The 27,357-nt window shown below is 45.9% G+C and overlaps 1 protein-coding gene across 1 annotated transcript in view; it reads right to left on the reverse strand.

Annotated features, from left to right (window-relative positions):
• Positions 1 to 27,357, reverse strand: part of fat4 (FAT atypical cadherin 4) — a gene marked incomplete at its 5' end in the record, with an annotated part of 99,489 nt that overhangs the window by 21,705 nt on the left and 50,427 nt on the right. Inside the window, 6 exons of the mRNA XM_079229074.1 lie at positions 110 to 360; positions 2,848 to 3,028; positions 16,054 to 16,228; positions 17,790 to 18,712; positions 21,144 to 21,494; positions 22,159 to 22,420. Of these exons, the coding sequence (XP_079085200.1) occupies positions 110 to 360; positions 2,848 to 3,028; positions 16,054 to 16,228; positions 17,790 to 18,712; positions 21,144 to 21,494; positions 22,159 to 22,420 (2,143 nt within the window). The remainder of the gene's footprint in view (positions 1 to 109; positions 361 to 2,847; positions 3,029 to 16,053; positions 16,229 to 17,789; positions 18,713 to 21,143; positions 21,495 to 22,158; positions 22,421 to 27,357) is intronic.

Consider the following 27,357-nt stretch of genomic DNA (forward strand, 5'->3'; position numbering starts at 1 on the left):
AGTTTTTATGATCAATCATCTTTATTTATCTTTCTAGAAAATGCACAAAATGATGTTTTATTCACTGAGATGTTATCTAAACCTGGTCCGGGGCCTTTAAAGAACTGACCTGCTGCCGTGTAGGCGGGTATGTGGGTGACGTAAGGGTGGTGGTGGAAGCGAGGAGGGTTGTCGTTGATGTCGGCCACCGTCACCGACACGGTGGCGGAGCTGGACAGGCCCTGGGGCTGTCCTCCGTCTGTTGCCACGACCAGCAGCTGGTAATTGTTTCTGTCTTCTCGATCCAGCAGGGAGCTGGTGATAATCTGTCCTGTGGCCGGGTTGATGGAGAACTGGCCGTGTCCTCCGGTCAGACTGTAGCTGTGGGAAAGAAGAAGAAAAGTAGGACAAGTTTTAGTGAAAGCTTTGGGAATTTGGTGAGGCAAGATATCAAATTGAGTTTGGATTATTTGTGATCACAGGAATCGATTCCGTGAGTAAAGTAATATCCCATCAACATAACATGATTGGAGTCACTTAGGTTGACTGCAAATCTTCAAATCTGCTTTGTCTTCGCAGATGGAAAGTTCAATTTGTATTAGTGAAAACAATCCAAAACCAGCTCTAACCCATAATCTGCTGGCTGTGGAAAAATAAATAAATAAAATACAACTTATTTTTTTTACTGCACCTGTATATATTTACATGTGTTGTGTGTTCCACATAACTTATTACATCATGTAAGGAAACTAAAAAGAATGAAATTACACATAATCACTCTTTGACCTCATTATCATTACCTCGTTTCAGTGGTTATGGGGCTACTTCAGTTTCTGCATCTTTTGTTATAGTGAGTAGATTGTGTTATTCTGTTAAGTGTTTCTCATGTAAATACTGACCGTCTCCTTCTTCTAAAACAGTCTGAACATATTGTTTGCTGCACTGCCAGTTGACTTGTGTTCAGTACCGGCCTCATGTGGTCTATAGAGGGCGCTGTTTCTAGCCTCACAAAAGCACATTTAATAGAAAAATATGCCCAGTAATGGTCACCACACTGTGCTGGCTTGACATCAGTTCGGCTGGTTAACTGATTGAAGCATTTAGCTTCATACTGTATCGGATCCAGCCACTGTTTTCTGCTCCAGTGCTCACAGAGAGCCATTGTGGTTCAGGCTGGAGAACTCGAATAAATGACAAAAAAATATGAATAAAAGACCACATAACATGCAACTCCTCGGGACTCAGGGGGCCACAGTCTCTGGCTTTCCAAAAGCTCATATCGTGTGTCACCAGCAGGGACCCAGACGTAAATGTAAAGTGACACAAACATGTACACACCAGTGCATATTTTGAAAAGGCTCCTTGTAAAAAGCATCGCCCTCCAGAGACGGGACGACAAATTACAGAACGCGGCGCGAGAGCGGAGAGGATGCAGAGCTCATTCAGACCCCGTCGACAACATAAACCGTCCACGGATCCGATACACGGTCCAGGTTCGGGACTCGCGTTTAATGGGCTGCGAGAATCAAACTAATAACGGAGAGTAGCCGGTTCTGGTCTCCGCTAAGGGTCTCGAACCCCCTCGAACCCCCGATGCGCACAACTCACACTGTCATCGACAATTACCATCCTCATTATCATGTTTTGGGAAACTGGAGCGCACTGCGGTACCTCCCCCGCCCAATGTGCACCCAGTGGGGTCACGGAGGAGGGAGGACGGGTCGGACTCGAGTCGGGGTCCGGCTTGAGAGAGACCAGAAGCTCCTACATGGTCCCACCCGTGGAGAGGCCTGCGAGTGTGTGGAAAAGCTGTCGTCCGGCTTGAGAATCTCGGGCCCCCGAACAATGACTTTGGGTGTTGACTAAAACTCTGCACACTGCTTCTTAACTCCTGTCAACGATTGCAACATCGGCCTGGAATTTCACAAAGCTGGTGATGAGGTAAAACGTCTCAGTGAAGGCGTGAGGAAAGCCAAAAGCCAGTCCTGCATGGCCCTGAAAGGGTATTTTCACACCAGGGAATCAAAGCAGAGTAAAGCTGACCTGATTACTCGCTGCAGTTACTGGAACTGCAGAGATCTCCTCTGGATTGTTAAAAAACTAATTGGTTTCATTAGTCTCACGCACACAACAGATTTTATTCCTGCGTTAATCTGTCAAATGAAGTACACATTTAAATAAACCTTCGGTGCAAAAGTCCCTGGAAAAAAATAATCAAACTATGAGGTCATTTCTGGTGAGGTTTTTTTCTCTTCTTTTTCTTAACGAAATCTAAAAGAGAAGATTTAAATGTGATTTCAGTAAAAAACATTCCCTTTTGTTTTGTCTGTTCAGGAAAAGACATAGAATCTCACATTGTTGTAGTTTTAACATTATATTTTTGGTAATTTCAGAATAATATAATTTTTGTTTGCAACATCTTTTGCACCTTGAAGGATCAGAATAACCCAACCTCCTCTTATATAAGTTGGATTGTTGTGCTTTACAGTGCAGCAGAGACCAGGGCGCCATGCAACGTCCCATTTTGAATTCGGCCAGAAACTTTTGTTGCACGTTGTCACACATTTCCGTTTGAATTCTCTACAAGAGCATAACAAAAAAGGTCATAAGAAAAAGACACATAGAGATTCTTTATCAGTGTAATGGGGACCAGCAGTGAACTGGTGGTGTCTGCTGGGAATTTGGGAGGGTCGTCGTTTGTGTCTGACCAGCACGTTAGTTACGTTTTTCAAAAGAATAAGAAGGGAACTCCTCCAAAGTGAGGACATTTTGACTGTTAGTTCTCAAAGGTTTGGCACGAAAAGGCCTAGCCTAAAAATAAAAAATGAATTATCAGAAAGCGTGAGGGAACCAGAGGCCTCTGGGTACCTGATCATGCCGTTGACGCCCACGTCCGCATCGGAGCTGTTGACCAGCAGCACGTCGGCTCCCGTGGGGGCGTTCTCCATCACGGTGGTGTGGAAGGAGGACGAGGTGAACACGGGCACGTTGTCGTTCACGTCGTCCACCAGAACCGTGACCGTCCCCGTCCCGCTCAGAGACGGAGAACCTGCAGAGTGAGGAAAAGGGAGGAAAAAAATGCATCAGTGACAAATAGCGGTTAGCTTTTTTTCTTCGGCGGGAAAACTAAGAAGAAGTGAAGGAGAAATCGCCTCGCCGGCCAGGACAGAAGCGACTCATTACACTTTCCATTCACATGGCGGAGCTGAACATGGAGCCTCGTCTAACTGACAGGATTAAGGAACTCCTTTCCGTGCCACGGAGAGCTGGTAAAGGGGGGGAAACGGTAACATGTGAGCGCCATTAAGACTCTCATTTCAGACTTTGGACACGCGGAGCCTCATTGCACGTGACTCGTTGTCGATTCATCCTCCTGCGAGGGTTCAGCCACGAGATCCCCGGCTGCATTAACGCAGGGAAATGTCTCCGGCAAACCGGTTTGGGTTTCCGTCGGTCGCACCGCCACATCAACGCAGCGCCGAGCACATCAAGAGGGCTCCATGTCTCTGAAACCGAATCTTCCAGGCGTCCTTCCTGGGGTCCCGGACACTCGTAGATTTAATTTCCACAGCGAGGTATCTATTTTAAGGTGCACGCCGCTGAGAGAGTTAGCCTGTGGAATTTGAGCAAGGGAGAAGTGCTATTTTCAGCAAAAAAAAAAAAAATCTAACTGTTATTCTCCCCGAGCGGGTGACGAAACGGGGCTCGCTTGGGGCCCCGGGGTGGGGGGAGGGAAGGAGGGTGGGGGGGATTTAAATCAATAGCAGATGAAAATGAGCCGCAATGCAGAAAAAACCTGAAGAGAAGGAAAAAATGAAAGATTCAGACATCTGCCTCGCTTGAGCTGGCCTTTATAATCCATCCTTAAAAGGAACGCTGCATTACCTGATATATACACACACACACACACACACACACACATATATATATATATATATATATATATATATATATATATATATATATATATATATATATGTATATATATATGTTCCAAACATAAACACAAGTTCAGCCTTGTTACTGAACGTCACAACGTGGGATTTGGGGACATATTTAAAGGCTCAGGGGTATTTTGAGCTCTCCATAGTCTGCATAACATTTGCATTGTTTATGAGGACAGGGAGCACCTGAGGATGGAGGAAAGCTGCTGAGGCTCTTTTCCCACCTCTAACTTGTAGTTGTTCCCTCCTGCAGCTCGCTCCAGGACTCCATGTGGACGCGTCAACTCTATCGCACCCAAATAAAAACACTCACAACCCCGAGCTCGTGTCCCCGGCGCCTGTGTTCTCAGCTGTTGAAAACATCAGATGCTTGAACTTGCGTACCGTAGGGGCCTGGATTATTAACAGATAATACAAAACACTTGGACGGGGGCCACCGAAAATTCTCTCCTAATGCGGAGCTGTGCAAAAATTTAAACATGAGGAAACAACGAGGGTGTTGACGGGCTGGAGGGTCAGAAAATTAAAACAAAGCTTGAGGGACACTACGGATCTGCTGTTTAGCCGGCGTGGATTATCTCTTAAATTTGATAAAAATCAGAGTAACACGCTCATTAGATTTGGTGCCAATTCTTCTCATTTGGAAGCGAGATGGATGATCTTTCCCTCGGCAGCCTCCTGAGACGACGCACGAGGGAAGTGACTCATTTCTGTCATAGTTTACGTCAACAAAAGGAAAGAGCATGAGAATCGCTGAGAACGTTTTCGCTTTTTGGAAGCATTTAAACCTTCTGCCCAGGCACTAGGTTCAGGTATTATAACTAAGGCCACGGGAGCCAATTTAAACTACTTGTTTCAGACTTTCTCCACAACTATTGGATTGATTGCCATTATCCTGGGTGCAGATATTCATGGTCCCCAGCGGATGAATCCATCTGACTTGATGGTCACTTGACAATTTGTACAGATATTGGTTCGTACCAAAAAAAAAAATCTGAAGTTTACAGGTATAGAGAACCACACTTTGCATTGTGTCTTTCCAAAATAAACGTAAGTTAACAAAACTACTTGGTTAGACTTGTGAAACGATTGTGGTTTTAGGTTAAAATAAGAAAGTTTGTTACGTAACCGGTGTAAGTAAAGTCCGTAAATTACTAAAACGGTAAAATAACTCAACGTAGAGTTGGTTTCTTTCACACAGGACATGAACAGCGGTCGCCTGGGTGAAACTCCTGTGTTTGTTTGTTTGACCCAACCATCCTACGGAGACTTTCTCGCTATTTAAACTACGTCTGTTGCTCTTGCCGTCTTACGACGACTCGGGTGGGTTTCGAGTCTCGGTACTTGCACCGACCAACTGAAGAAGTGCATTTGGGAAATAAATGAAATTGCCCACAATCTCCGCGGCTGCTGCTAACTTGCTGACGCTGAACTGTGACCTCCCCACCGTGGGCATAGAGGAGGAACTGAAATCCCTTTAAGAAGATCAACAAATTCAAACATCATTGTGGTGTTGGGAGACCGCGCGGGGGATTCCTCACCAAACGAGATTGGAGGTAGTTTACTGTAACTTCACGTCGCTGCCCGGCTTTGTGATAATAAACAGACATTCGACCTGAAGCTTGTCAGGTTTTCTGGTCAGAACAGAAGTGGCTGACCAGCTTTTAGAATAAACAGAGCTGGATTCCAGAAGCTAAATAAATGACACAAACAGAGGTAAAAGTAAACAAATGTTTTTTTTTTATCCCAAAAGGAGGAACAGAAACCATACGACACTAATCTTTTGTGACTCATTACCAAAATGAGTCATGTGGTCTGCAGCTCCAGCTAAGCTCTTTTTTTTTTCTTTAAGAGTCCTGTTTATAACCAAATATGGGCAATGTTATAGTTTGAGGTGATTATGTATTTCCACCTTTACAAATATTTGCGATGAGGAGAACTCTGCTTATAAACAAAATGCTCCAAAATCATTCACACGGGGCGGCGAGTCGGCGACACATCTTGGTGTCGAAATGCAGGAGAAGTAGCGGCGGCCGAAACACGATCCACGTGGAAAATGTAAAATTGTGGCACCCGGTCCCACGCTGCACCCCACGCTGCACCCCACGCTGCACCCCGCGCTGCACCCCGCGCTGCACCCCGCGGCGTTAAGGAATCAAACGTCCCGAACCAACGCAGTCAGCGGGATCACCCTACTTGATTGCAGCCGTCTAATCCGCTTGCACTCGAGACCGCGGCGTCACGGGTTCAAGAGCGTTCGAGTGGATTGACATGAGTCATCACTATTTGTGTCATGAGAACAGATTAGAAGAAGCCCCGCCTCCTCCTTAGCTGATCCTCTTATTCGGGATGCGATCCAGGTCAGCAAGGTGTCACGTATCACTGTGAGTTAACCGAAGGGGCGCCGACCCCGCCGGGCAAAGTGTGTTTGACATGTGAGCGGCTCGCTAAGACTCAAAGATGTTCTTTGCGGGCTGATACTTCAGTGGCTCGGGGAGCTAAGTGGCTTTGTGTAGAAACGCCATTAGCTCCCGCCAAGAGGCGGAGTGAAGGAGGAACATATTTGGTTTGGAGCGATGGAGCCAGCTGCTGTGCTGCTCTGAACTCAAACTGCCTTCTGTAACACAGGGAGGGCAGTTTTCAGAAGCATTGTTTCCCCACTGAGAGCGGAAGCAGGCCAAGCTACGGGGCTAGCCAGTGTGTGTGTGTGTGTGTGTGTGTGTGTGTGTGTGCCCTCCTTCCAGGCGTTTCACTTTTGCACAGGACGTGATGTCACAACCTGTTTACTTCCTCTGCTGCAGGAGAATGAGCAGCCTCCACCGCGTGACCTCTCGACCCGCACACTGCGTCTGTCTCCGAGGCGCAGGACACCGTTGCCCAAGCTAATCCTCGCTAAGCGTGGAGCCCCCCCTTGGTGGAGCCCTGAACTGCGCTCAAACACCCTCTAAAGCTCCCCTGCGTGACCCCGAACCCCCGCTGACCCCGGGCGCCGTTGCTTCAAACGGGGCATTTTCCCCGTCTTTTCTCGGCGTATCACTTGTCACAGCGCCGTGCGCCTCTGTGCAGCCTCAGGACGTGCCTTCGCAGCCTCCAGGGCCTCACTGATATCGCATAACCCCTGGCAGCTGTTCCTCCACCCCCCCTTCCTCTCTCCCACAAAACCTGCTTTCCAATGTGTAAATAGTTCAGATCTATCCTGTTACATCGCGTGGGCCGACAGATTTAGTCATCAAGGAACACTATATCCTGGCAGGTATGCAAATGTATGTAAATGGCAGTTGTTTCGAATAGTTGTGGAGAGGGTGAGACATTCTTAAGATTCACACGACGGCGACCGCTAACTAAATAACGGGCTCCACGTCGCTGCCCGTTTCCGCTTCTTAAATCTCCTTCGTACCTGCGGTAAAAAAAAAATACTGAAGACTTTTTATGATGGAGACAATAATCTCCATGCCCTTCCTCTTTTATTTTTTGGGGCAGAGAGGGAGTGACTCAACGGGAGAGGAATGCTCTGCAAGAAAATGCCAGCGTCTCCTCCAAACAGCCTTCGCCGGAATCTGGAGAAGCCGACTAGAAAGAGTGTCAGAGAGTCGGAGTCCATGATTTTGTCGCCACGGCTCAAGCAGAGTGAGGCGAGGGCGGGGAGATACGGCGAGGGGAATGCGCCTAAATTTGGCAGCGTACAATCAGGCCCACTGCTAGATGACAAATGACATCATTTTGCCATTGGAAAGAGAGCCGGTGGAAAGTCAGCTGCCGACCGGCGGCTGCCGAGTTTACTGTGGTTAGAGAAGTATTTTTTTCCATTGGCCGGTCCCGTCCCCCGGACCCTGGATTCTTTACTCCTTCTCCAGCAGTTTTTGTGAATCTTTTATTTAATTCTCTTATGAAGCCTGTTTCATCTGTCTGACCGGTCGCGAAAAAACAAAACCGCGAACCTGAGCGTTCATCAAAAGAGACAAAATCATGGTCGGCTGATCTTAATATAGAGGCATGGAATCGTACAATGTAAAGTAGTGCACAGGGTCCATTGGTCCAAGAGTAAACTGGCTCGTATATTAGTGCCATTTAGGACCGGCCAGGCTTGGCAACATGTTCTGGGATTGTCCTGCACTTGTCTTTGACACTCTCTCAGCCGTCACTTCTACCAATATCTGTCCCTCACCATTAGTTGCCCTGTTTGGTGTCCCACCTTCTGGGAACTCACTGCCATCTTACGTCTGGGAACTTGTGGCCTTTCTGTCACTTTTAGTGAGGCATGTTTTCTTACTACATTGGATCAACTCCCCCCCCCCCTCCTACTCTCAATGGCTTCGAGATGCCCTTCGTTTTATGACACTAGAAAAAAATTAAGCACCTCTACTAAGTTCTGTAAGGTCTGGGAACCCTTCTTAGAGCATTAGAGCACGCCAGGTCTACCCAACTGGATATCGCCACCATTGATTGATTTTTAATGTTTTTGTACTATTTATTGTTATGTACATGTTTTTGTTTCCTTATTTATTATTATAAATTATCATGTATTATTTACATAATAAAGCAAAGTATTTAAATACTTTGCTTTTTGCACTTTCTACTGTTTATCTAATTTACTTAATGGCTCTGCGGCTGTAAATATAAATATTTATGTTAGTATTTAGTATATTTATTCTCCAGTTAGTTGTATTCTATTATATTTTATTATGTATATTTAAATATATATATGACTTTATTTTAATTTGTATATATCTTTCATCCCTGTTGCTTCTTTGTATATTTGATCTTTTATCTTGTGTGTTTGTATCTTCAATTGTAAGGCGCTACTGATGACGACAAAAAAAATAATAAAGTATATAATAAAGTATATATTCATTAATTTCATTCATTCATTTATAGTCTTTACATTGCTCAATTAATGCAAGTGGATATGCGTGTGTGTGTGTGTGTGTGTGTGTGTGTGTGTGTGTGTGTGTGTGAGTGGATGTATGTGAGAGAGTTGGAGGTCAGAGAAGGTGGGATGGTAAGAATAAGCATATGTTTCTACAATATTATCTGCCACTGCAAGCGTTTAACAGCCAGTTGTTAATGTGGGGTTTTGGTTGCTTTTATAATTTTCTTTTCTGTTTGTGTATCAAATTGTCTTGTTGTATATTTGTTTTGGGAAAGGGAGGCGAGGGGAGGGGGGCTGCCATGTGTACCCTCACCATTTGGCTGTCTGATATGTTATCCTTTCACTCCTTATTTGTGAGGTCTAGTGTACATTAAGTCTTGTTTTGTAATTTCTACAAATAAATCATATATAATGACAAAATGACGTTCCACAGCGGGGGAGCTCGTGTTTGCAGTGACATCGGCGCGTAAATACCTTTACCTCGTTGGCCAAAACAGATAAGGCAATCAATGCACTACCTCACCGCTGTCTGGAGCTCGTGCCGCGAGCATAATCTTATTTCAGGGGTTAATCTTTCGTTACTTAGGAAAGCAAACTGCCCGCAACCCGACACTTCTAACCTGGAGATTACAGCCTCGACCTCGTCTGTATTTACCGCACGGCGACGAGTCGTCAACGGCGACAGCAAGCGATGGGCTTTTTACACGCCGAATTAGGCCTGAAAAAACATTTTTTGGAAGCAAATGCTAAATCCAAAATCAATCTGGGTTATTATTGCGCAGAGAGGAGAAGCGTGATCTCTCAATCAGTAAAGAAAGCAGTGGACCTTGTGGTTTCCATGAGGTGGTATCCTCACATCAGACTGATGCTATTCAGATAACTGTTGAGCAGCCATTGCATTGTGGGATGGAGGAGTGGCGTCAGTTCCTCGCCGCTTTAATTGAATCTTGAACCACCACACCGATACGTTTCATTAAAGGGAGGCGGCTTCCCTTCAGATCCGGGTTTGACACAGTTGGGGCAGTGACAACCGAAAACAGAGCTCTCTGTTTGATATTGCACAATAATCCCCGGACAAAAAACTTAAAAAGGCGCATGTGGGACTTTTGAGCGTTTGTTTTGGCGTGGATCGAAAAAGAAGACCCCCAAAGACAAATAACAAGCTTTCAGGACCCTGAGACTCAACTTAGACCATCTGCCGCCTCCTCCAGATCTGTAAGCCTCTCAACCCAGAAAGTATTGTCTAGCACAAACATATGGCGAGGCCAACAAGCACCTTATTAGTGTACATTACCAGCGGACAAATCACATTAACCTCCAGGAAGGTGCCAGTGGCCGTCCTCTCTGAACCGGAGGGGGAACAAACACACGTGTTAGTGGCGATTAAGCGGTGTGTTTTCTGAGCGCTGCAGCTGCTGCGGGGAAGCCCACTGCTGCGAGACCCTGGGGGGTGCAGCAGCACCCACCTCCTGGGAAAGACCTAAGCCGGGCTGAGAAGAAGGTTTGAGTGTCTCTGCTGGCACAAGAGATAATCTCTTCCTTCAACATATGATCGACTGATGTTTCATCAAACTTCGACAAACAAGGCCGAAGCCGGGACGCCCCAAACAACCGGATTCCCTCCAGTCCGGGACAGGTTGACTTAGGGAAGACGGATGAATGTGCAAATGTGTGAGACAGCCCGTCTGTAGCCTGAAGCTTAAGGCTAAACGGTTAATTACGGTTTATGGACTGCGGCTGGATTGTGCTCTTAAGGGACAGCGTAAATAAAACACATCATTACTCAGGGGGGGGGTGGGGGGGGGATTGGCCGCCATCAAGGCAAAATTGACATTTTTCCGCCTCTGAGAACCTGTTGCTTTGCAACAAAGCTTCTTTTAATGCGACCCCGGCTCGGCACCCCGGCGAATGGGCCCCGGCGGAGCGGAGCGCCGGGTGCGGAGCGGTCCCAGCGCTCCGTTTGCCAAACACAACAGAGCAAACAGAGGTTTTCTCACACTTAACAAGCGAGGGAGTGAAAGGGATATCTGGGACGAATATTTTCTAATAATGCAGCAATCTCGGAGGCATTCGTCAAATTAAATCGAATGTTATACTGCTTTCCAGTTATTTATGGAGTGCCACGTCTGACTGCCTTTTTGCATAATTTCTTCCCCACATGTCACGGATCGTTTTGGGGCGGTTTGCAGGCACATCGATAGACTATAATGCTGCTTTTTCCTCATATTTTTAGGGCCTGTGGTGACATTTTATGAAGTTATGTGCCTTTTGTGTTGTTTTTTATGACAATGGCGCTTTTATTTTTTGCTGTTTGTTGATGGATATTTTGTAAATCCCTCATGAGCATCTGTGGAACATTCTGTACTATTCTACCAGCGTGAAGGGTTACCCGCTCATAACACGACTCCATAATGTTCATGCGCCGGCCACATGTATCTGAAATATGACATTGGAAAAAGTGGTAAGAAGGGAAACATAATCACACACACACACACACACACACACACACACACACACACACACACACACAGTCCTTTAAACACCCTGATTTTGGCTCTAGACCTTTTTTTCTTCTTCCCTGTGTTTGAGTCGTCGTAGGAACCACCAAATTAATTCCAATACTTGTGTTTATTGTATGTATTTCTTCAGCAAAGTCTTGTATATCTGAAAAAAAAATCACTTTTAAAAGATATTTTGATCATAACTATGAACATCCAGCATCCAAAAATCCCTCCTCGAGTGGTCACCGAGTTTTTCAAACTGTATTATGGTGCCCTGACAACAGCCCTCATACTAATAAGACACCATTTTGGAAAGAGGAGGGCCTATAGAATCAGAAACTGCAACAAAAATCATAATAGAACACAGCATTTGGGTGTTCAAAGGAGTTTCAGTCAAAAAACTGTGTTGTTCGGTTCATAAATGGAGTCTACGTAAATACTTAAACTTAACGTTTTTTTAAATTATGTTTCACACCAGATGCATCTTCTCACAAGGGTTGCGGTATTGTAGCAATTTAAATGAAGTTAAACAACGATGTGGTTCCGGAGATAATATGTTGTTGTTGTTGTTGTTGTTTGTCTGATAATAGGCGCAGGGGGATTTTCGCACCCTGTTTTTAAAGGGTTAACAAATAGAAAAGCAAGTGGGCAACAGCTCCGACGAGTTGTGGTGAAATCCGCTCTGAGGGAACTTGACGTGCTCACCAACACAGCAAATGAACATCATTAAAAACAAGAGGATTTTGCCAAGCCAATCACCCAACCCACATTACTTACCAAAGCTATTTACACAAACAGATGGAGCTATTAACGTGAACCAGGGAGTGGAGGAGGGAAAACAGGCGAGAGGAAAAAACTCTGCAAGCTGCACATTGTTGCTGCACAGCTTTTTTTTTTTTTTTAAAGAGCTAATCCAGAATGTTACTGCTCTGTTAAAGTTCACTTGAGGAACCTGATATTTTATTTGGCTAACTCTTGTGTTGCCACTAGACTGCAGACTGGCTGAAGCCTTCGGAAATGGATCCCGTTAAAGATTTATTATGGCGAGTGTTGGACAGTGATCCGGCGATGTCCCGGACACGTTTCTTATCGGACATCGTTTGCTGGACGATTTGTATTTGTTTAATATTCCGGAGATGAACAGACACAAGCCCTTTGCTGTTTTTGGGGCGTAAACGTGGCGACAGGAGATGGACAGATCGTTATGCAATCAATCAAGTCGAGGAGGTGAAAGAAGCTGGAGAACACCGCAGGGTCCGTGCAGCAGATTCACGGGTCACATTAGCCATTAAGGAGAATAAAAGATCCGGCTTGAGAGTAGTGACGTTTCATTAGAGGATTTATCTCGCTGAGCACCGCAGAACTTCGCCTCACCCGCCGGTTAAAAGGCCCAATGCAAACAGCGATGTGCTGCATCCGCCACAATAGGCCTGGGCCGAGGGCTTTGCTGTGCTGGCCCTTTAATAAACGTGACCAAACACAGTGCATGTCAATGCATCACCGCCACATGCAGACTCACACAGACACAGATGTCCCAACAAGTGCACAGGAAAAGCAGAGGATACATGCATGTGTGCAACTGTGCAGACACAAGCATTGCGCAATAATTCAACCCTCCTTAAAGGGTCACGCAAACCGGTTCATCTCTGCAATTTCATCGAAATCTTCCATCAATGTCAATTTCAAGACGACTTACTTCAAGATCTTTGGTGTAAAAAAGAAGAAAAGAGGCAAAGAATCCTTAAAAGCCAAAATCAGCACAAACTAACTCATGCATAGAATAGATGATTATCCATATCAATACACAACAATATCAACATCTTAATTGACTCTGGAACATTTCCCTGGTGATGACTCAATAATAACTTTACGCCCGAGATAAACTCTGAATCCTAAAAAAAAGTCCCTCTTGCTTTCCAAGGCTGTTCCATTATAGCCACCAATATATACAGTATAGTGTATATATATATATATATATATATATATATATATATATATATATATATATATATATATATAAAAAAAAGCTTCTGGCAACTTTATTTTACTTATTGAGGAAACAGAAAAAGGCCCTTCCATTTATGAACACTGTTTAGAGAATGGAAAGAATGCAATCGAACTTGTTGGTTCTCATAAAAAGGTGAATCGGCTGCCAACACACACACCTGCCCAGCTGCCAGATCCATAAAATCGTGTTTTCTTCGACCACTTAAAGCTATTCCATCAACACAAAGTGGGACAAGTATGTTACTGTGTGGCAGAGAGAAGTTTGGAAATCTTACTGTTTCAAAATGTCTTCCATAACTAACTCTCACATCTGATTGGCCCGCAGCTGGTTCAGCTCTCGGACGCCTGCAGCCGCCAAACGTCTCCGCTATCGGCGCAACTTGTTAACTCAGAAATGCGGTAAACAACTTTCCATAAACAAGGAAGAGAGAGAAAGCAGACTGATCTTTAAGTTTCCTCTCCACAAGACGCCTTGTAAAACACCTTTAATTGCGCGGATGCCGCGTTGTGGAGGTGCTGTAGCGCACAGATTTCACTAAATAATGGCAGACGTTTGCCAAAATCCTGACGCTCTCCTGAGCCCATTCTGGGAATCGGCACCCCGGTGAGCTCTGTTGTTTCCATCCAGCAGACACAGGGAGCCCTGAAGCTGCAGCTCAGGCTGCGATTAACCAGGTTACCTTTAACGGTTAACCAGGTTACCTTTACCGGTTAACCAGGTTACCTGCACCCATTGACCAGGTTACCTTCACCGGTTAATCAGGTTACCTTCACCCATTAACCAGGTTACCTGCACCATTAACCAGGTTACCTTTACCGGTTAACCAGGTTACCTGCACCATTAACCAGGTTACCTGCACCATTAACCAGGTTACCTTCAACCATTAACCAGGTTACCTGCACCGACTAACCAGGTTACCTGCACCCATTAACCAGGTTACCTTCACCCATTAACCAGGTTACTTGCACCATTAACCAGGTTACCTTTACCGGTTAACCAGGTTACCTGCACCCATTAACCAGGTTACCTGCACCCATTAACCAGGTTACCTGCACCGGTTGGCACTCTGCGGCACGGCACAAGAGCAACAGAAAAAATGCGACAAAAGCGAGGAACTTGTCTGCAAGTCATTTAGCGTTTGTGTTAAAAAACACAAAGTTATCTCCTCTGCTCCCGGTGAAGCGTTTGTATCTGCAGGATTTAGACTTGGCTGTCGTACAAATACCAACTACGACGGCGCAACGTGTTTTTTTTGAACAAACAGATAACTTGAGTCCACGCCTGCCGGCGTATTACTCGAACAGGCTGCATCTCTAAGGCCGATAAATCCTCCGGAGCGTCCTCCCCTCGTCTCTCTGGGACTCTGTGTTTTGGCGGCGCAGGAAGATAAAAGCAGACGCGAACATGTGGAGATGGATGTCTGTGGTCGAACGCGGGTCACGGTAGACGGCAGCGTTGGAGACATGTCTGCACCATCCACCTTGGACGTTTCCTGCCAGATAGCGACTGGGAGAACCATTTCCCCCCGCCGTCTCAGCCGAGGCCTCAAAAATGTGAGAAAATGCTGCTGGGTAATTTGGCCTGTACTATGATTATGGGTTTTTTGATATTTTGATATTCTACCCCCAAATCCCTCTTTCTCTTTTTTTCTTTTTTCTTCTTCTTCTTCTCACCAACATCGCAATGAAACGTCCTGTCAAAATATTTTGGAATTGTTGTCAGGGGTTCTAAATATGGACTCCTTGTGAAGCGCACACAAAAAGGGATCGAATCCTAATTAGTATGTTCGCTTGTTGGGCAACTTTGTCCATGTGGCAGAGACCTCAGAAGAGTCCGGGAAGCGAGACAATCTTGACAAAGCGCGAGGAACAAATCCCCCTCATCTATTTTTATTACTAAAAGCATCTGAACATCTTATGCTGACACAGCTCTTTGATTGAAATGACGTGATATGTAACAATCTCCCCACGACGAAGATGCAAATCGGTTCGCCCCGACGCTCCAAAAAAGACACTCCTGTGCAACATTGTCTCCATTCTCACCAAAATCCTGTGCACGGTCAAAAATACACCGCGTTATGATGGGTCACGTGGTCAGAGCAGGAATGAAACAGAACCGCCCTCAGACCGTGACGGCCGTGCCAGAGCGGCTCGGAGGAAACGTATACTTAGCCGGGATAGCATGTGATTTGGCTGCGACGGGGATACGCATGTACTGCTTTAAACTGCACATTAACTGGCCTCCATGCAACAACAAGTTAACCTTTTATCTGGCTATAACAAGCTCGACCGCCGTATCCAAATAAACAGAGGATGCTGTTTAATTCAGCCCGCTGAAAGGACTTCTGGGGGAATAAGGTAGAAAAAACAAGCTTTTGCAAGAAAAAAACTCCTGAATTGTTTAGTTTATTGTGCCACACGAAGAAAGAAAGAAAGAAAAAAAAAAGCCCTGTGCACACACTGTGAACTCAAAATGCTGTTTGTTGACACTGCTGTTAGTTTGTGACAATATTCTTTTTCAGCTCGGTTCTTTTGGTCCCCGGCTGATTACAAAATATGTTTTCTAGCTTTTGCAAAAAGAAGAGAAGAAGAAAAAAAAGAACAATGGCCTCAACAGATCGTCGTGATGAAGTTGAACAAGACGTAAACAGCCCGGTGAACTGAAACATAACACTTCCAAGACCGACAAAAACCCCGAAAAGAAAGGTCTCAAGATGCCCGTCGCAGCTCAACACCGCCGCTGCGGTCTCACCTGAGTCGGTGGCCGTGACCAGCAGGACGTATTTCCCCCGAGCCTCGCGGTCCAGAGTCTGGGTCACGCTCAGCTGGCCGCTGGACGACAGGCTGAAGGCGCCCTCGTCGTTCCCGCCGCTGAGCATGTAGCTGAGCTGCCCGTTGGCACCTTGGTCGTCGTCTCTGGCGACAACCTGGAAGAGACGACATGAAACAAGCCTCGTCAGGGATTCTGGGTATCAAGCCGCTTCTCCTTGTGCAAGAAATGTGTTTTTCATTTTCCCAGCAGCCGAACGGCAGGTTGTCTGGAATAAACAGTTAAGAGGAGAGCTTTAATAGCATGGCAGCGGCGGTGGAAAGTAACATGTACGAGACTTAAGTACAGTTTAGCTTCTGTGTTTCAAGTACGGCATCGGATGAAATGGTACAAGAAAGACGATGTCACCCGGGAGTCAAGACTGTGAGTTCTTATGCATTAAAAGTTAAAATGATTAATGTACGGATGCCATTATATTAGAATTGGTTGGTACTAGCTTACATAAGCACATGTCATTGTTTGGGATACAGGAACAATTTAGACTAGAAGATAAAAATGCAAAGAAAGGATTTTTGATGGTGCACCGGAGATGTGTTAATTAAAAAGGCATTTTTCATTTCATCTCAACTTTAAGTACAGGACTGACTTATTAACTACGGAGTTACTTTCTTTCACTAGAGATGAGTTTGTGCTTTCGGGCTCTATAAATGTACATTTCAGTGGATCAGTTGATCTCTGGAAAGTAACAATGGCTTAAGCGCCATATTCACCAAACCACAAAATCTCATTCTTGCAGTTTTCGAGCATTTTTCCTCGTGTTGTTGAACATTGTTGCTTAATTAATGGACACACCCAAGTACAGCTGGCAGTAACCCAGTATGACCACCTTGCTGAGCCTTTCCACTGAAGCAGCGGCGGGCTAATCACCATCACGGTGCTGGGTGGCACCATGGAGGTAATTGCTGAGGGAAGGAAGATCATTACTTTATTCACTTTGTCTAATCAGACTTTCCACGGGAATCCGCAAAAAAAAAAAAAAAACACTGAGTACGACACTATTATTCAGTAATTTCACCCCTCGTGCTGCAGCATTAAACTACCACAGCACAAATGCATTGTGGGGGCTCTCCAGGCCCCCCTGCCGTGGTGCATGCCCGCAGACGGCCAGGTTAGACGCACAGATGTGTGCTCTTGTGTGGCAAAAGCCCACCGCGGCTGGACCCCCCCCCCCCCACACACACACACACCCCCCACCGCCACCACATAACTGTACCCTCATTTCCTCACAAGGTACACAAGCGCCACTGCAAATCAGTCGTCCGCTTTCCATTTTTTATCCACGGCTCATTAAGTCATCAGTTCCCGGTTGGGACGTTAATTGCCCTTCTCAATGCAATTCAGCCCCGTTTCATATTTCGGTGAAATCCTATAAAGGCCTAATTGCGCGGAGCAAATTGCAGTCATGTATCGTTTCTATATATTTTTAGTCACGCCATTGCCATGCCATTTTAGCAAAAATAAGACCACCATGCGAAGTGGTTCAGTGCACACATACCTGCACTTATTAAGTTAGTATTACTACAAATGTGGTTAAGGCATTAGCGTATTTGAGGGTCTTATAACTGTCATTCAAAGCGCTGCCTTCTTTCCAATCAGGAAGTCCTGTCTGTGAATGTTAATGACGTCAACGGCTTAAAACGAGAAAACAAACAACTGACCTGCAGAATGTTTTTCGGTAGATTCTCAAAGTTCTCCTGAACGTTGACGGTGTACGGAGAGAGCTCAAACTCCGGCGGGCGGTCGTTGACGTCCAGCAGCACCACGTTGACCGTGGCGCGGTCCACCCTGGGGCTGCTGCCTCGGTCGGCGGCCTGGACCACCAGCGAGTAGGACGAGCGCGCCTCGCGGTCCAGCTGCTTGGCCACGGAGATCACCCCCGTGACCGAATCGATCCTGAAGTCGGAGTTGGTGTTGCCTCCCGAGATGGAAAACCGGATCTGCCCGTTGGTGCCCTCGTCCGCGTCGCTGGCGAACACCTGGATGACGTCGGTCCCGGTCAGCGTGTTCTCCTCCATCTCGATGTCGTAGATGTTCTGCGAGAAGCTCGGCGTGTTGTCGTTGACGTCCAGCACCGTCATGGTCACGTCCATCGTTGAGGACAGAGGCGGCTCGCCCTTGTCGGTGGCGATGACCGTGAGGGTGTAGTTGGACAGCTCCTCGCGGTCCAGTTCCCCGACCAGCCGGACGTCTCCGTCGATCGTGCCGATGCGGAACTTGTTCCCGAAAGGCCCTTTGAGCGAGTACTCGACGTAGCTGTTGGGTCCGCTGTCGGCGTCCGCGGCCTTGGCGGTGAACACGACCGTGTCCACCGGGGTGTTCTCCTGGATGTAGGTCATCCTCTGGGAGGTGAAGGTCGGCGGGCAGTCGTTGATGTCCAGGAGGATGACGGACACCTGGGCGGTGCTGGTGAAGCGGGTCATCGGGGGAGGAGCCAGGTCGTTGACCGTGATCACCAGGTTGTAGAAGGACTGGATCTCTCGGTCCAGGGCCTTCTTGGTCTGGAGGACTCCGTCCTTGCCGATGACAAAGTGGCCCTGGGAATCTCCAGACGCAATGCTGAAGAGGAGCTGGGCATTCAGGCCTGGGGAAAAAGAATAAAAAGAGGGAATCAGAAGGCTATAATAACGATAACTGAATGATTTTAAAACGCTACCGTTGGTTAGCTCATCTTCAGCACCCATAAATAAACTGTAGAACTGAACAATGATTGTCTCATTATGGACTAAATCAGTTTCTGAAATAACTTCCAACAACCCAAGGTGACATCTTCAGACCGTGAACATTTTTATACGACAAAGAAAAGCATAAAACATACTTAAACTTACTGCTTAAAAAAGTGACTAAAACAACTTACGCTCACTAAAGGGCTTTCTGCCAAAAGATACTTAACCTCAACGAGACAGACTACTTATGTTTGTATTTTGCTCCCGAGGTTAAGTGTGTTACTTTCCTCAAGCGGAGAATTGACAGAAAAAACCTGAAACCAACATTTAATTTGGGTTAACAGGAGGAATCTGTGGTCGGGGCAGCAGTTAAGTAGAGGCTCTTTCTAATTAAATCTCCTTTTCTGTGCAAATCAAGTGGAGAGTTGGGTGTATTTTTAAGTGTCTAGTGACACTCATGGTGCCAAAAAATAAATGAATCTGCCAGGAACTATTTAGTATGACCTTCAACTCAAAGAATAGCCAGATAACAAACACACAGTGTGTCGCGGTGGAGGTCGAATGTTGATCTTTTTTAATAGCGTCCATTGTTCTAGGTGCGATTGTTAAATATCCGTACGCGTCTCAATCATATGCGTTATCTCCATCCATTTCCACACATTGTGTCCATGTGCAGCAGCTGGAGCTCTGACCTCCAAGTAGATGATGCATTCATGAACTGATAGAAGCAAAGTTTAAGCATTTATTGAAATGAAACCGGGTTAATGGATGTTGTGAACTATCTATCCTTGAAATCTGGCTTAATCCGCAGCACTGCCCTGGAACTAGGGGGGGTTTGAAATGAGCTTAAATTGAGCGTCTGTAATTCAACTCAACGGGGTATTCATGTGGAAAGCGTCGGCACCTTCCCACACTCAGGCGCGTATTTACAGTACACAAGTAATCCCTTATCAAAAGCTGGAGGGCTACTTCCATCCCAGTGCAGAGCCTGGGGGTCAGGGGTCGCGGTTTAGGAAGCGCTAACAATGGCGGCGTTTTATTTTGACAGTAGAAAACGACCCGCGGTCGGATTATGTGGACAGCGGAGGACGGAGCCAGACTCCCAAGTTTGAGAAGCAGGCGGCGTATATATTCCCAGGAATGTAGGTCACAATAACCACATTAGGTCTGGGTGAAGCGGTAATTACAGCGGCGGGGAGCAGCGGCGACCGTTCACATACCGCACGGCACTTCACGCGCACGAAAACCACGCCACCTGAAACGCGGAAAATAACTCGGAGCCGCTTAATCACACGGCGTGGCTTTACGACGCGCAGAATAAAACATGAAAAATGTAAATGTAGGCTTGAGAGTCTCTGTGTAACCAGCTGTCATAACGAACTGACATTATATTAATCTGCTTTGGCTGAACTCACACTTGATTCATGCAGTAGGAGAGTATATTTAAGAACTTTTAAAGATACGGACATCTCTGGGATAAGAGCTTAACTTCATGTAACGACCATTTTTTTCTTGCAAATAAAGAATACAATGTATCCTGATTTGGAAGTGTTGCCAAAGTTGTCTAAATTTAGAAAAGAAAAGAACATTTCTTATTGGTGTCTTGAGGTTTTATTAGTAAACTCACGATAAAATTAATCTGACACCGGTATGGAGTCAAATCAGAGTCAAAATATGTCGTTTTTTTCTGATCTTGTCTGACAAGTGAGATGTTTAACGATAAAATAACCTGGCAATTTAATACAAATATATTAATAATAACACTCAAGCCTCAAGTTGCAAAGAGATAAAAATGTCAAAATGGGACGAAAATAAGCCAAGATTGATTCAATAGTGGAATAATGCTTCTATTTATGTATTGACTATATATCTATTGGAGCCTGATCAACATTTGTTTATCACATATATCTACTTGTGATAAACCGATGTGTTTATATCAAAAGTTGACCTTGACACAGTTGACATAATTTAAGTTTCATGCTTTCAAATGATTAGTTTAGGTAACTTTTGCAGCCCTTTAGCCCTAACCCTAACCCTAATAACCCTAACCCCTAATCCTATTTATTGTTTGAGTTGTGTTTATAGGTTGTACATCGGGATTATGTATTATTGTAGCCCTGATTTTCATGTTTAATTTGATACCTAACATGTTTTTTTTTGGGGGGGAGGGATTTATACCATGATTTTTTCTTGATTTTTTTGATATAAAACCCCTAGGGCTCAACAGGTTTAAATCAGTTGATATCTGGAAATGACGGCGAGAGTCATTTCTGAACTTGTTCAGCAGTGAAATATCCTCACAAACAACACAGGTAAAAGTTCCAGGTGGTTTTAGTTCCTCGGCCGTACCGTCGTCGGCGTCGCTGGCCCCGACGGTGACGACCACGGAGCCGGGCGGCAGACTCTCGGACACCGACGCGCTGTAGGCGCTGGCGTTGAAGACGGGCGGGTTGTCGTTCACGTCCAGCACGTTGAAGTAAACCCGGACGCTGCTGGCCTGGCCGCCGCCGTCCCGGGCCCTCGCCGTCAGGATGTAGTACTGCTGGGTCTCGTAGTCCAGCGGGCGCGTCACGTTGAAGACGCCCGTCACCGGGTTCAGCAGGAACGCCTCGTCCTCCTCCTCCTCCTCCAGCGAGTAGGTGACCTCGCCGTTCGCCCCCGAGTCGGAGTCGCTGGCCAGGATCGCCGCCACGATGGAGCCTGCGGAGTCAGACGGGGTCGTAACACAGAGGCGACAAGTTAGACAGAGAGAAACGACTTTAATGCATCTACAGGGAGCAATTATGAGGAGGGAAGGTCTTAATAATACCAGTGACTCCGCAATCACTCTGCCAGCTTCGCTTGGCATGAACCGAAAGCCCATCCCTGGTATTAAACCGGACGATGAAAACAATGCCTCAACAGCTCATGATTAGCTGTTTTTATGTGTTTACGTAACTACATCTTGATTACATCCTCACCTGACCCTCCTTCCGTCATTTTCCAAACTTATTCTTTGTTCTATTTCTTTCGATTGAGGCGGTGCAAAGGGATAGAAAATGGCCGTGCCAGACGGTTGTCAGCGTCACTGTAAATCCTGCCGGGCGCTGATAGATTTCCATATAAATCAAATATCAGTTACCGTCCCTTCGACCTCTTAAACTCTTTTAATTTCCCCCTGAAGGAAGGCACAGAGGATTGTGGGAACTCTACCACGCTCATATGAAAATGTTCTCAGAAAAGTACTGCTACAAAGACGCTGCTCCTAATAATTTGAGTTCTTGATGAGCTTAACAGAGCGGTTGAAGCTTTTTTTTTTTGGTGCAGAAGACAAAACATTGCCTGTCTGAGGCGTTTTTTTTAAAATTTGCAACCAAGACCTCACCCGGCGCCATGTCCTCGGGGATGTCGAAGGAATACGTGGCCCGGGAGAACTTGGGCGTGTGGTCGTTAACGTCCTGGACGGTGATGTTCAGCCGCATGTCGGACGACTGCTTCCCGTCGTCGGCGCGCAGCAGGAGGGAATACTTGGAGCGCCGCTCCCGATCCAGCTTCTTGGTGGCGATCAGGTCGCCGGACTCGGGGTCGATCCGGAAGCTGTCGTCCGCCCCGCTGATGATGGTGTACGTCACGAGAGCGTTGGGACCCTGAGGGGGAAAAAACGTGATGTTATGGTAAAGGTTTTGCTTTGATTGAACCTGCATTGTTACGGCACAAAACCAGCAACTGAAGAGTGGAATAATGTGTTTTGTAGATGCACTTTGCTGAACTCGGGCGACGAAGAGGAGGAGCGTCGGGATTACGAGCATCAAATGGACTCTAAAGTGGCAGGAAATGAGTTCAGACCACATGGCGGCGCGTCACGTCTGCAGATCAAACGAGCTGCGTGTCGAGCCTCAATTAAAGCTTTCTTCACAGCGGCGCTCCGTGGAGGAGTCAACAGATCACAAAGAAAGACGTCCAGAGGAAGACTGAGGAAAAACGGATGTGAACTCAAACCCAGCTGACCTGAGAGGAAGAGTAGAAGCACGTGAAACACAACTCTCACATAAAAACTAGAAGGAATCTCATCTCATCCTCTTATCAAGTCATTAATGTGTATTATTGACCCCTAAAAAAGTGTCAATGCTTTCTATGGCATCCATGTTTAAAAAGCATTATAAACCTGCAAATAATTCTTAATAATCTGCTTATGTCCCTGTATAATTAAAGTTAATCATAACACAATACAAAGCATTTCGAAAAGACTCATACGGTCAAGTATCATAAAAGTAATAAGTTATTCTCTCTCAAGACTGAATTGACTCAAAATAAAGATAATATCTGGAACTTTTTCTGATTTATTGAACTGTTATTGTCCTTCATTCAGTACAAAATACATAAAAATGCAAAGTGTTCTTGCACATATTGATGATGTTTGTAGACTTTACAATGGCTCCTCAACTCTCTCACCATGGTGACTTATCACCAGCTTGCAATGTGCTTTATCTGCCTCTCACCACAGGAATTTTATTACTTTGCTTGAAGCACTCAATGCTAATTATAATCCCTTTATAATGCATTTGAAATGTGTAATGATTTACAAATGTGGTGATTATAACACACTATGATCCTCGCGAGAAGAATGTCAGTGAGCAGCGGGTGTTTCTGCTAAAATGATTGATTCCAGGCGGACGGAGAAACTTTGATGAGCAACGGATCCGAGGTTTGAAATAAACATGCGATGCCAACTTAAAATGAGGGATCTAAAAAAGGAGTTTGTATGGGACAGAGGTTGAGATTATGTTGCCAAAGTGGTAGATTTCTTCGCATGTTTAGAGAAAATATGAGTCATGAAAGTGATAAAATAAATACGTTTCAACGTGCATCAGCTCTAGAATAACCAAACCTCTGAAATATGTCAGAAGCGCACGACTTTAACAGCTTGAATCCCGTATTATTTTATCAAATGTATCATTCGTGAAGCTTAAACAGAAGAGCAGAAGCAGAAGCCGATGTTCTGGTGAGTCTTTGAACTTTTTGGGGGCCATAGTGTTCCTCTATAAATGCAACTAATAGATCCCCTGTTCCCTTGGACGAGTACAAGCGGCGTGACACATGCGACGGCCGCGGCGGGAGGCTTTGCAACAGGAGAGGAATGACCGAACGTGATATGACAACTGAATGGGCCCGGCGACAGAGCTGGACGTTTATATTTGTGCCCGGGACAATCGGAGATCAGACAACTGTCTCACTCTGTGACTTCTATGCAACATCAAAAAGCCACTGCTATTCAGCGAGATGGAGCTCTGGTTACGAAGCTGGTTAAGAGCTGAAGCTAAAAGGGACTCTTTCAGCCCCGCCCGATGTGTGCGAGGTGCTTTTTTGATCCGGGCCGGGACAATGGAGCGGCTTTACGCAGAGAGGCGCTGCTAAGCCGCTCGCTGACGACACATTTACGGCCTCGGAGGACAAAACGGGGCTCGCGCACAACAAACTACATTTGATGTGAAGTGTATGCAATCTCACTTCATCTGAAGCTCTCAGGCGAGTCACATATCGATGGTGCAAAACCTGCAAAATGATCCAGGAAAAGTGGGGGAGAAATCTCCAATCTGCACTTTTTTTTTGTATTTTGTATTGGATATCCTTAACAAATAGCATTTAGCAAGAAAAATAACTTTTTTTGTGTTCTCTAATAAGTGTTTTCTTTCAGATAGGAGGTTTTGCTCTTCGGCCATCGATATCCCCGCCCCCTTCCTGGACCACCCGAGCGTAAAGTTTTCGACTTCTTCCTTCTGACGCTGGCGCATCCTTTTGTGGAAGGTTTCCGCTGAAAAAAGTTCTCTCGCTGCTTTTCATATTCTTTTTTACTGTTGAACACATTGAGCTTATATTGATTTACACCAAGAGGTTCTTTAAAAAAAAAAAAAGGATCACAATCTGTTAAATGGCAAAAGTCTAATTTATGGATACGGGTGTCGCAGGTTCACATCATTTCTGAGACGGGCCGGAAAAAAAGAATAAATTCTGTCAGACTTTCTGCGTGAAGCAACAAGTCTAGACAAAAAGCTTTTCGAGGGGAGTCAATATCGTAAAGGCCCAGTTCATGACTCGCGCTTATCTCTTTCCCGTGGCCGGGTTTTTTACGACGAATAAAAACCTCGGTCTCCTTGACCCCGTCTCTCATTGCATTTCCAGAGACCCGGTCACAGATCCAGGCCCAGTAAAAACAAAGGGGGGGCCGGACCAGGAGGAACGGAGCGAGGGCCCGCTCATCTAACTACCCTGCTGTCATCAATCAGTGGCTCCAGATCTGGCAATCCCATCAGCCACCTGGGCCGCGGGCCGGAACCCAACACCCGCGGTTTTGCCAATTAATTTTCTGATAGGGTTCAAAGGCAGAGCAAGGGAGGCCGAGTAGGGGGGTCCATCTAGACCACAGTCCAACACACACACACACAGATTATGAACACACACACACACAAATCTGTGTGTCAACGCACTAATTCCTCTCTCTCTCTTTGCTAAACTAACATACGTAATTAAGATCTTACAAACACTCACACACTTACGTACACACTGGTCGCCCTCTTGACCTCCACTTAAGGGTCTGACTACTTTACAGCTTCGGTTGTTTGGAGGGGTTGGGGTGGGGGGGGCTGAAGGAAACTCATTTAGCAGATGAGTGGTTTTTTGGGGAGGGAGAGGTGCGAAGCAGACAGCGCCGGCGGGGATAGTGAGGCTTCCTGTATGCAACAGCAGCGAGCGAGCGCACGAGCCAATCATAATACAGACTCCTGAAAAACAAGCAACGCCGTGTCACTGAGAGCTCAAACACGAAGCGAAGAAAGAGAGGAAGAGGGTGGACCAACCGGCTCACAACTGCAAAAAAAAATCTTGAAATATACTTACAGCGAGCCTCTGGAACACGTTACCGTTCATTTTGAACATTTCAGAGGCCTCTCCTACAACAGCCATTGTTGTACTTTTCTTCATTAAGTACGTTTTTTTTTTTTTTTTTTTTTTACCTGTGACATATTTTCCACACAAGGTCAGAATTCTAATAAAACATTCACAGTCTTTTCTTTCAAACGAGGTGAGAAACATTTGTCGGCGAGGCCTCGCCTGCACGAGACAAAAGAGCTTTCACTTTTTATATTGATTCCTCCTCTTTCGGGGCTGGAAATCGGACCTATGGCGGAAAAACCGGATGCCGAGAAACAGCATTTTAATACCCCTCGCACATGAATCCCACATGTAGCGCTGTTAAATTGGAAGGGATCATTATGATGTCTGAATTCAGCCCGTCAGCTGGCCAACAGCTTGCACTCTTGGCTGCTCGGCGCTGGCTCACACATGTGGCTTTCTCAGCGAGGAGCTTCCAGAGCGCCCCGTACGCTCGCTGTCAGCGCAACTTAAGTTTCCTGCGTAAGGATGTGGGCAAAGACTTGGCCGGCCTGGTATCTGGCTGCGAGAGGGAGCTGGAATGAAGCACAGCCTTCCATTTAGCAACCCTACTCATGGCGGCACTGAAGTTTGGAGTAAACATCTCTTGAATCTGTAATTCTCAAACAAAACATCGGCTACTCTACATTCTCTTTAAGTACGCTTTTCTTTTGCATTTGAATCCTGGATGCAAAATGCCGCTCCTCTACGAGTTCTAGTCTTATATTCAAAGATAAACGCGTCATTTTTCTAAAACGAGGAGCAACGTTTCGGCTCAGGCTGACTCTGAGATACGAGGAAACAGTGAACGAGTGCGCGGCTCGATTTCAATACCATCTGTGTCCCGAGATCAAAGCTGTGAATGCTTTGAAAAATAATCAAATAATGTCCTTAAAATCCCCCGACTGAAAAGACTGACCTGCCCCGGATGAGATTTACAGTCACTAAAGTGCTCCTCTGACAAAAGGAAAATGGCCGACTTTATCTCACAATGGGGCGAGGCGACAGCTGTGCAATAAAAGACGTGTGGCCTCTTAAATTAACGTTCAATGTGAATCCATATTCTCTCTTTCTAATCTCTCTCCCCTCTACGACCGGACTTTTTCCGTTGGCTTCAACCGTGTCCTTTGGCAGTGCCCGCGTTTCTGATGTCCACATCCTGCCTGAAGCAGCTGGAGATGGAGCCTTTAACTAATTGAGATTGATCCCGCTGATGTAACGTGAACTATGGTGGCCGCGGAGGGACTATCGGAGCGGCAGGCCCCGGGAAAAAAAACAAATCAATCGCTGGCCGTTCTCCTCCAGGCTCTGTGACACCAGTGGCCTCGACGCGTCTCAGATAACGACAACATGAGACGGAGAGAGACAATTCTGTGTGTGTGTGTGTGTGTGTGTGTGTGTGGAGGAGAAAAAAGTACGAAGACAGATTGATTCAAAGTGGTGGTCTGTGTGTTTGTGTTGCTGTGTGAGGGTGAAAGGAGCACAATCTGTCTCACCGTGTCAATTAATTGCACTGAACTCTAATTGCTAATGTAACGTAACGTTGTTGTTTAGTCTGCTAGTCGTCTGCACATTTTCCCAGAGGCCGACATCTTCAACTGGAATATTTGCCCCTGCAAACAGTTAATTCATCATTTAACCCCTGGTCTAATTCTAT

The sequence above is a fragment of the Taurulus bubalis genome (genome assembly GCF_910589615.1).
Source record: "Taurulus bubalis genome assembly, chromosome: 13".
Classification (NCBI taxonomy): Eukaryota; Metazoa; Chordata; class Actinopteri; order Perciformes; family Cottidae; genus Taurulus; species Taurulus bubalis.